The sequence below is a fragment of the Oncorhynchus clarkii genome, chromosome 3 (genome assembly GCF_045791955.1).
Source record: "Oncorhynchus clarkii lewisi isolate Uvic-CL-2024 chromosome 3, UVic_Ocla_1.0, whole genome shotgun sequence".
Classification (NCBI taxonomy): Eukaryota; Metazoa; Chordata; class Actinopteri; order Salmoniformes; family Salmonidae; genus Oncorhynchus; species Oncorhynchus clarkii.
The window spans coordinates 59,503,620-59,514,602 of NC_092149.1; the positions used below are offsets into that span (position 1 = coordinate 59,503,620).

Consider the following 10,983-nt stretch of genomic DNA (forward strand, 5'->3'; position numbering starts at 1 on the left):
CAACTCCTCTCATGGCCTCAGTCACCTTCTTCTTCATTTCCTTGGATGCTTCATCAATCCTGGAGTGCAGTGTGGGCCTTGATATTATCTTTGAGTTAGGCTGCAGATCCTGCACTAACTCTCTGAACAGTTTTTGTTCTACAACAGCAAATGGTTGGAGACCTTGGACCACATACTTCACCACAGCTGGGTTTTTGAGACACTGCCTTCAGTAATGTGCTCTGCTTGATGGTGGAGGGAGTGTCAGGGGTATGTTTTCTCTTCTGTGTGTTTGCTGTCAGTTCTCCATACTTCTTAAGATGGTGTACCTGCTTTCTCTGAAATAATAATAAAAAAATTACAATAGTTAATTAGCTAGATAACTACCATCACCAAATACCTAAGGTATAGGATCCTAATTTTAAAGCTATAAACAACATTAGTTAAGTGATAGTTTTTTGTGAGCATTTAATATTACTTTGAGAAAAAACAATGTTAATTGATTTAGCTAGTATGTGATGTCAATAGCTTAAGTCTACAGTAATTAACTAGGTAAGAAGAACAACTTTATCAACTAACACATGGGGTGGCAGGTAGCCTAGTGGCTGGACTAGTAACTGAAAGGTTGCAAGATCGAATCCCCGAGCTGACAAGGTAGAAATCTGATGTTCTGCCCCTGAACAAGGCAGTTAACCCGCTGTTCCTAGGCCGTCATTGAAAATAAGAATTTGTTCTTAACTGACTTGCCTAATTAAATAAAGAAAAAATTAAGAAAATAAAATGTATAGCTAAAATAGTGGGTGTTAGCTAAAATGTGAAACCTAATGTTAGCTAGCTAACTTAGCTTGACATGGGGTGTTTAGAGAAAAAGGTATTTGGCTAGACTAACGTTAACTGACACAAATGGGCCAAGATTTGGAATGTACTAGTTAACTCATGTCAGTTTAGTTAGATTGCGTTAATTAACAAAGATTCTGAATCTGGGCACATTTTAGCCAGCTAAAGTAGGTAATGTTAGTTACTAAACTATTTAGGTATAGGATTAAGCAAACATGGTCTGGTTAGCTAATGTTAGATAGCATGCTAATATAAGTATCATTAGCTAGCATGCTAATGTTATTCTAGCTAGCTAGCAAGCTAACAGTAGGCCTACATCAATGTGTTTTTTTAGATTTGACTGTGAGTTCTTGAACGCTAGTATTTCCTGAACTTTTGGTAAACATAACAGACATTTCATCCGGTAGGATGAATCCTTCATTCAGAGAAAAGAAAACATACAGCCAAGGATGTTTGTCCTCATCAGGAGGTGGTGGTAGAGCGATGACGGACTTGATTGTGCGATTGAGTGGTGGTGGGTGGTGGGGGGGTTACACTTTAGGGCTCTTGGATTTGCCCAAACGTGAGGATTGGCTCAACTCTGCTTGCATGTCGTTGCCTGCTGCCTAGCAAAAGAAGTTCACCCATCAGTGCGTATTTCTACTTCATTACTTTACACAACTGCGTGTGCACGCACGCACAGACACACACATGCATATTGCTCTACTCCCCTCCGCCTCAACCTCCCTTCATCTATATTATATGAGAACCCACGGTGATATTAAAGACTTTGAGCAAACAGACATAGAGACAGAAGGGTGAACAGACAGACAGAGAGACAGGAGGATGAACAGACAGACAGAGAGAACATTTCAATACTATGAGGCCTCTTCAATAACAATAGGGTTGCCGTGCACTACCTACCTCCTTGAATCACTTTGCTGATTGCTGATTGTTGTGGTGAGTTGAAGATGAAAGAGAGATGACAAATGCTCAAGACCCTCTGAGTTTCTCCCTGTATAATTCATAACATTCTTTGAAAAAATTGTACGATCTAGAACCTAAAGAGGTTCTTTGACTGTACCATAGAAGAACCATTTGAAGAAACCTTTTGGGTGTCAGGTAGAACCCTTTGGGTTCTATGTAGAGGCATTTTTACAGAGGGTTCTACATGGAACCCAAAAGGGTTCTGCCTGAAACCAAAAAGGGTTCTACCTTGAGCCAAAAAGGATTCTCATATGGGGACAGCCGAAGAACCCTTTTGGAAAGTTTTTTTCAAAGAGTGAAGGAATGAGGGAGCATCAGCAGCAACTCCTGCTTAGACTGAGAGTACTAACAGAGAATATTCCTTTAAGCTAACTCATGTGCCACACTGTCAAAGGATATATTTATTCTAAAAAGTACTTGTATTTCTGAATATCTGAATAATTCCATTGGCATTACAGTAACTGATTCTATAGGAAGTCTTTGGCATAATTTGCTTGGATCTATGTCAATGTAATCACATACAGAATTATCTTTGAAGAGCTGGCACTAAGCAGCTGCAGGAGAATTCACTGCTATGCAGACCAGGTTCTGACCAGAACAGAGCAGAGCTGAAGAACTACAACAGAACAGAACATGTGTAGAGCTTCCGCAGGTCAGCAGAACTTTTCTATGAACATGAACATCTATGAATTTATAGATTTAGAAGTACAGAAGACAGTGGAGCTGGCTGTAGAAATATAGAACGGTTGAACTCTATAACTTTAGAAATAGAGATTAAAGTTGCATAACTTTTGTACAGAGCACTAGTAGAACTAGAGAGGTGGGTTAGCTGTTGCTGCTCCACACATAGACAAGAGAGGGACAAAGCCAGGATACTGTTTCTCCCATCAACTGCTACAGAGATACAGTGAGCTGTATCTTGATGAAACAATTTGACAGAGCGGCCTGTTTGGGATACTGAGGTTTGCAAAGAGGACGAGGAGGAGAAGTAATTTGGCATTCTCTGTGCTGCTGCCTCCAAAGAGAGGAGTGTGGCAAACTTTGTGGTGAGTGGTGACACAAATCCATTTAAGTTCTGACGCTGAATCAAATAAAGTGCTTTGAGAGGTGGCTTTGACGGGAGAAGACTCTCCTGTCATCACACAGTTCCAGTTGAAAGACTGCACTCAAAGTACTTCAATACCACAGATGAAATAAGAAATTCAGGGTTGTGAAAAACCGGTTGTAAAAGATTTCCCCTTATCAACAGAAATGTCCATGTGCATATCAGAAGTACATCAAAAAACAGGCCCAGATGATATCTCTGTTTCCTCTGACTTTTCTGTACAGTTGGTACGATGTAGACTCAAACAAACGCTGAGGGAAGAACACTTCAGAAATGAAGGAGTTCATGCAGATGTTAGATGAAAGAAAATGAACATGGAAAACTATTGACCTGCAAACCGTACTGAGTTGCAGGTACAATGTGTTGTCCCCTCTTTCTAGTTGAGAGTGGAAGTATCTTGCTGCTATGCTACAGTCACATCCCTCTGTGTGTTGACGTTAGTCCCTGTCCCTCCTTGTCCCTCCACCCAGTTATATTTAGTGGTGTTAAACCCTCCTGAAATTCAATCTGGTGACTTATGGTGACAAAATGTGCTGTAGGATTTTCCCACCCCATGTCCATCTGAATGGAGAGAGTTGGAGCATATCCTGGACCTCTCTGCTTTATACACAGGAGAATCTAAACTAGTTACTGTGTTGTCCTGACTCATTTCAACAGCTACACAGCTGAGGCTCACAAAGTCAGCTTTGGAATGTTTTGAGGTTAAAAACTACGGTTGAAAAAGTTAGTTAGTAGCACACACTACCGGTCAAAAGTATTTCATTTGTAAATTAATTGCCAAAATGTGTAAAAAACAACAACTCTATCATTATGGGATATTATGTGTTGATGTGTGTGACATTTTTTTTAATCGATTTTGAATTCAGGCTGTAACACAACAAAATGTGGAATAAATCAAGGGGTATGAATACTTTCTGAAGGCACTGTAGTTAGGTTTTTGACATTGTGCCATATATTGGCTGTTATAAATGTCTTAGTTCTCAGTACTGAATAGGTTCCAGTCAGCAGGCCCTTAGGAGGAAATATACTGTACCAGAGATGTTTTGGAAGAACGTACAGGGAGAGAAAAGGGACTGTCTAGGAACGATCCATTTCCTCCGATTATGAAATGTTGCAGATGACGTGACTTTGGCAAGCGTCCCATTTTCAGTAAAGCAGCGGTAATATAAAGGTAATCAATTCTGTCATGTAAACAATGGTTATCTGGAGTAATAACATTGGCCATGGCCGTAAGTCTGTCATGGATAAATGTCAGAGGAGAGAATAGGGGGTTGCTCATATTTCTATTCCCTGTAGAAGATCTAATTTTACACTCCTTCTTCCTGTCTCTCAACCCTACCTCTCTCTCCCCCACTTTCCTTCACTGTGTATGTACCTCTCTCTCTTCCTCCCAGTCTCTCTCTCTCATCTCCCTGCTCTCTGTTGCCCCTATCTATACTTTTGTCTTGCTGTCCAATTTTTTTTTTTAGGAATGAATTTATTTGTGCCTAGATATTGTTTATTCCTGTCCATATGTCTGCTGCCACTGTACTGTTGTATCCTTTTTCCCAAGTCATTATTGCAAAATAGAAAGTATTATCATCTTAATAACCTACCTGGTTAAATAGAGGTCATATGTTATCAGTGGTGAAAAAAGTACTCAATTGTCATACTTGAGTAAAAGTAAAGATGCCTTAATAGAAAATGACTCAAGAAAAAGTGAAAGTCACCCAGTAAAATATTACTAGAGTAAAAGTCTAAAAGTATTTGGTTTTAAATATACTATATATTAAATATAATAGATAAGTATAAAAAGTAAATGGAATTGCTAAAATGTAATTAAGTTTCAAAATTAAAAGTATAAACCATTTCAAATTCCTTATATTAAGCATACCAGACGGCACAATTTTATTTTTAGATTTTTATTGACGGATAGCCAGGGGCAGGCACACTCCAACACAGATACAAAGTAAAGTACAGATACACCAAAAAACATATTTTAGTAAAAATGTAGTATTTTTACTTAAGTACTTTAAACCACTGTATGTTATTGATGATAGTGTTTCCGCCAGCTGTACATCTGAAGGTGATTAGCATGCATGGATATAATGTATGTCTGGCTTGGAAGATGAGCCAGATGGTCTGCCTTTACCCGAAGTATCACTCTCCCACTGGGGGAAAGTTCTATCTGGGACTGGGGGGTTGGTGGGAGCAAGGCAGGGACAAAAGGGGGTTGGAGGGAACAGGACCCATTGGTTGTGTAAGGGAAACCTGGGGGTTATAAAAAGGTCCTAGCTATGCCAGACGTTCCATGCCAGGGAGGATGTGGGTATAAATAATAGGCCATGTGGCGGGCATGCTCTGAGGAAAGGGGGAGAGGGGACCCTCCAATCAGAGACCTGTCAGGAAGAGGGGAGGGTCTGTGTGCGCTTTTGAGAGTATGTTTTTATGTATGGAGTGGACCCTCTGTCATTACCATGAATCATTACTCTCAATCATGACAGGACTGTACAAATTTGGTAAAGGAGCACTCTCTCTCTCTCTTTCTCTCTCTCACACACATTTTCCCTAACCTTAACCCGTTACCCTGACCCTAACCATATATAATTTGCATTTAGAACCCACACTTCAGAGCCCCTTACCTTCCTATGTGTCTATTCAAATATGTAGGCTATCATTTACCCTCATTATGAAATACATTTTAGTCATTCAGCAGATGCTCTTATCCAGAGCGACTTACAGGAGAAATTAGGGTTAAGTGCCTTGCTCAAGGGCACATTGAAATATGTTTCACCTAGTCGGCTCTGGGATTCAAACCAGCAACCTTTCGGTTACCGGTCCAATGCTCTTAACTGCTAGGCTACCTGCCGCCCAACACTATGAACCTTGTCCGCATTCGCTTGATTTTACCTCCCTCTCTCTCTTTGTCTCTCCCTACAGACCTTATGGTGAGCTCACCAACTGCACCTACCTGATTGCCCTGAAGATGGACTGTTTCTGGCCCAACCGGCTGGTGGACGAGTTCTTCATCCGCATCCACAAGCACTACTTCCACGACTGCTCCCTGTCGGGACGGCAGCTGCGTGATCCGCCCAACCATATCCTTGGGCCATTCATTGTGGTGCCCATCCTTGTCACGCTGCTCATGACTGCCCTAGTGGTGTGGAGGAGCAAACGCAGCGAAGGCATTGTGTAACCCAGGCCAACCCCAAGCTCCAGGCCCCCAGCCAGGGGAGAAGAGGTCTAGAGGAGGCCCCCTTCACCCTCTACCCAGGACGGAGACAGGTATACATAACGCTGCTGCTACTACAGAACAGACATCATGGACCAGGCAAGGGACTGGGAGGACTATCAAAGCCTGTATCAAGGACAACATTATAGACCATCTATGTTACTGTCACTCTGTTGGGAGTTGACACTGAGCTACAGCCACAGGATATAGGAAAGGACACAGACTACAAGATGAGGATTTACAGAACTACACTGATTATAACCTGCAGGAGGACTTGTTTAAAAATGGAGTGTCTGCTTTCATTACCCTTTATCTGCAAATCCAATCTAGATGGAGAATCACAAGCTGTTAGCCATGAAGGACAGATGGTGTCTGATTGGTTTGAAGGACTTCCTGGGCACATGAGGTAATTTCCTGTGCAGTGAGTTGGGATACTTTGGCACAGCTCCTGAAGTGGACTTTTGACAGTCAGTCACCGATTGGTTGATAGATAGGCTAACGCTAGGATGATGCTATCATCTCTGTGCTTTATGGATAATGTCTGTGCACTCTATACTCACCTCATAAACACTGTCTGGATCCAACATCCCCTGTACCTGCACCTGTCCCTATCCTTGCTGCTGTCCCTGCCCTGTCCCTGTTCCTGTCTCTAACAGTCAGAACCAACATATTTCTACAATCGCCCTTCAAATCCTTACTTTTGCATTGTGCCAAATCACTGTAAGTTATCAAAATAATATACAAAAATCGAATTTGCCATGAATAGAAAGTGAATATGAAAAAGAGATGATTAAAATGACTGATGTGTGTGAGACAACATACTGTGCAAATGCTGATTAGGGGGCCGTGGTATGATTGCTAGTCAGCCTATTGCAGATCTGGACAAATGATCCACCAACCACTATTATCCCTATGAATGATTGATACAGGGCAGGAAAGGTCTACCCCCCCCCCCCCCCCCCTGCAAATTTTGAATGTGTACAACAAACTTGGATTAAAACAAAGACGTGTCATTGTGAATCAGATGCTTTGTAAAAACAGTCTCCGGAACTTTGATGACTAAGTCTTTTTTTTTTTTTTTTACTCCCGCTTTTGGCTGGATATGTCAATGTGTAGTTCATACATGCATAATCTATGAGCAGAATTACTGTCTTACCTCAATTAGCCACGGAATCCCTAGTTTGAAAGCAAATGTTTTTCCCTACATTTTCCCCCACGTGGGCCAGCCCCCTAGCAATTACAGTTCTAGCCAGTGTGCTTCAGCCCCTCACCATTTGAGTGACAGCTGCACACACAGCAGAGCGAGGGCGAAAGCAATGACGTGGTGCACATATCTGCACATATGTGACGCAGTACGCAATTTTCAGGGACCACTTTTGGCTCGTGAGTGCTATTTTCAGAACTGCTTGCTAAAAAGTACACAAAGTACAGGAGAATCTCTAAACAGTGATTTTGTATGATGACTCTTCTCTGTGTAGCCACACTAGGCTTAAGGTTAGTAGATTGTTTAGTAAGTTACTGACAAACTGTCATGTCTGTGTAACAGCAGTGTTGAAGATTGGTCCCTTTATTGGGTCCTTAGCAAGGCTAATGGCATCATCACCCGATAGGGACATAACATTTAAGAGCAGAGTATCCTGCTTATGGAATTTTCTGACATACTCTTTATCTTATTAGTACTGAGAGGTAAAGTGTCTGTGTGTCCAGCTGCTTTTCTAATTGCCTTTATATTACTATGGCTGAGACCCGGCTTTGCCGTCTGCAAGACCTGAACTCCCAAAGCCCCCATAGCTACCAGTTTACTCCTATTCACAGGGAAATACTCTCTCATCTCAGCGACCTTTCAACACAGACTTCAAAGCAATTTGATTTGCTTTAAGAGATTTAATAACTTTATTGGTCCTCTGCTCAGCTCCCGTATTCAAAACCCTCCCCTTCATTATGAGTCTTGTCAAGCTCGTATGTAGAACATAGTGTACTCTGGGAAACACGGTAAGAGGGTTTAGGGTTTCCCAGGATGATGGTGTTGATGTGAGACATGACCTGCCTATCAAGCCACTTCATGGCTACCAACATGAGTGCTACAGGGCGGTAGTCATTTAGGCAGGTTACCTTTGCTTTCTTGGGCACAGGGACTCTGGTGGTCTGCTTGAAACATGTAGGTATTACAGACTTGGTCAGGGAGAGGTGGAAGACACTTGCCAGTTTGTCAGCGCATGCTCGAAGTACACGTCCTGGTAATCCGTCTGGCCCTGCAACCTTGTGAATGTTGAACTGTTTAAAGGTCTTGCTCACATCGGGTATGGAGAGCGTGATCACAAACTCATCCGGAACAGCTGGTACTCTCATGCATGCTTCAGTGTTGCTTGCCTCGAAGCGAGGATAAAAGGCATTTAGCTCGTCTGGCAGGTTTGTGTTAATGGGCCGCTCGCATCTGGGTTTCCCTTTGTAGTCTGTAATAGTTTTCAAGCCCTGCAACATCCGACCAGCGTCAGAGCCGATGTAGTAGGATTCAATCTTAGTCCTGTATTGAGGCTTCGCCTGTTTGATGATGTCTGAGGGCATAGCGGGATCTCTTATAAGCATCCGGATTAGTGTCCCACTCCTTGAAAGCGGCAGCTGTAGCCTTTAGCTCAGTGCGAGTGTTACCTGTAATTCATGGCTTCTGGTTGAGATTTGTACACACGGTCACTGTGGGGGTGACGTCATCGATGCACTTCTTGATTGAGAAGGTGACTGAGGTGGCATACTCCTCAATGCCATTGGATGAATCCCGGAACATATTCCAGTCTGTGCTAGCAAAACAGTCCTGTAGAGTAGCATCCACATCATCTGACAACTTCTGTATTGAGCAAGTCACTGGTACTTTCTGCTTTAGTTTTTTCTTGTAAGCAGGATTTACTAAATGGAGGGCGAGGGAGAGCTTTGTATGCGTCTCTGTGTCTGGAGTAAAAATGGCCTAGAGTTTTTTTTGTCCTCTGGTTGCACATGTGACATGCTGGTAGAAATGAGGTATCTTAGCTGAATTAAACATGGCAGGTTCTCATGCATATATTATGTAATTTACAACTGATCAATAAAACAAAGAAAGCTTGAGGAAAGGACTATGGGAAGTCCTGTGGGTTGGGATTGAGGTTAGTAGTATAAATGCAATTACATTTACAGAATGTTAAACAGTGCAGTGTCTCATGACAGAGCTGGTACAGAGCTGACAAGAATGTGGGATTTCAGTGTGCTTTATTTTCCCTGCTTGTGGCATGTTCCTGGTTTCCCCACAGTAGTTCTGCCACCAGGGCAAACCTCCATCTCTCCCTATTCCCTCTCCATCTCTCTGTTCTCTTGCTCTCTTCTCCCTCTCCCCTTCTCTCCCTTCTCTTTCTCCTCTCTTTTCCCTCCCTCTCTCTCTCCTCTATCTCTCCCTCCTCTCCCTTGTCTCTTTCTTCATATCTCCCTTAGAGTTTCATGAACTTGTCAGGTCTCCCTTGTTGTGTTAGCCAGAAGGACAAAGTCATAATATCATAATGCCACACACCAGCTACTGTCGTTAGATCGCTAACACTGAACCGGTTATGAAATCATTAAGAAAGGATAGATGAGCAATGGAACATATGGTGGTAGGCTATGTCCAGGGTTGGGTTGGTTACTTTCTAAATGTAATCCATTACAGTTATTAGTTATCTGTCCAAAATTGTAATCAGTAACGTTTGGATTACTCAATCTCAGTAACGTAATCAGATTACGTTCCCCTTAAGAGGCGCAGGTTAGTTGCTGGCACAGTCACAAAGTCATAAAATCAGATTTTAAACCTAAACCTAACCTTAAATTAAGACCAAAAATATTTTGGGGGTTTTCAATTTTGACTTTGCAGTTGGCCCATCTAGTGGAAATCATCAGTTCTTCCTCAAGGACAAGACCCATCAAAAAAAAAAACGTAAATCTGCTTAATAAGAGGCATTAGAAGCAGACAAAAATTAATATTACTGAACAATTATTGAACGACATCTATTGCAGAATAGATCAATGTTAGAATTTACATAGCTGGCCATAAATGGATGTTGCATTTTACTTTGTGGGCTGGTTTTGTAGGATTATTCTAACCCATTGCTTCCTACTACAGATAATAATACAATTATGATATATCTTTACATAAGGAAAAAAAACAGTCTGTCAGATTTCCAGTCATTTCAATTAATGTAATACCCCTTGATCTGAAAGAATAGTACTCGGAAATATGGAAATATAGATTAATAAATTAGTTTTACTTGAGTATAAAAACTAAGGACTAATTATCCTACTCTGTTGTTTATGATTTTGTTGTCATGGAGGACTGATTGGGTTCATTGCTTCTAGTTGAAAAATGCTGCTCTCGGGATATCCTGCACTGAGCACTACCCAAAAGTGCTATTTGCATGTAAAAAATGTATTCCATATGCTGAATTTCGGACTATTGTTTGTGTTTCTGTTGGTGACACTGATCATTTGAAGCTGTTTAAGTCTATGTAAAGTGTGTGTGTTTGAGCACATGTCGTTAGGCCTATGGACTTTAAAAAAAAAATCAGCATGAATTAGATTGACCAATAAAAGCCCCACTTGTGGTCTTCTTAAATGAAACTCGTTTTGACAGTATGGAGCACAATACCACAGAGGAGGTTAGAAGGGAGGAACTTTTATTCCATAGACTGGGATCCGCACTGCAGCTGTTGCAAAAGCACATTTTTCCCTGGTTGTCCACTGGCCTGGGGCATACTCATTATGCCGATTCTGTTGCAAAACGTTTCTTAAACTGAACAAAACGTTTGCTCTGTTTGCTTCCATTTGGTTCTTAAACGGTACACGGTTTCCGTAATGAATACACCCTTGGTCGCAAAACCAATTATAATAGGTA

General features: G+C 41.6%; 1 protein-coding gene across 1 annotated transcript in view; it reads left to right on the plus strand.

Annotated features, from left to right (window-relative positions):
• The window catches only part of LOC139400102 (receptor activity-modifying protein 1-like), a 70,578-nt gene extending 63,733 nt beyond the window's left edge, over positions 1 to 6,845 (plus strand). Inside the window, exon 3 of the mRNA XM_071145139.1 lies at positions 5,807 to 6,845. Coding sequence (XP_071001240.1) covers positions 5,807 to 6,062 — 256 coding nt within the window. The 3' untranslated portion in view covers positions 6,063 to 6,845. The remainder of the gene's footprint in view (positions 1 to 5,806) is intronic.
• The last annotated feature ends 4,138 nt before the right edge of the window (positions 6,846 to 10,983 follow it).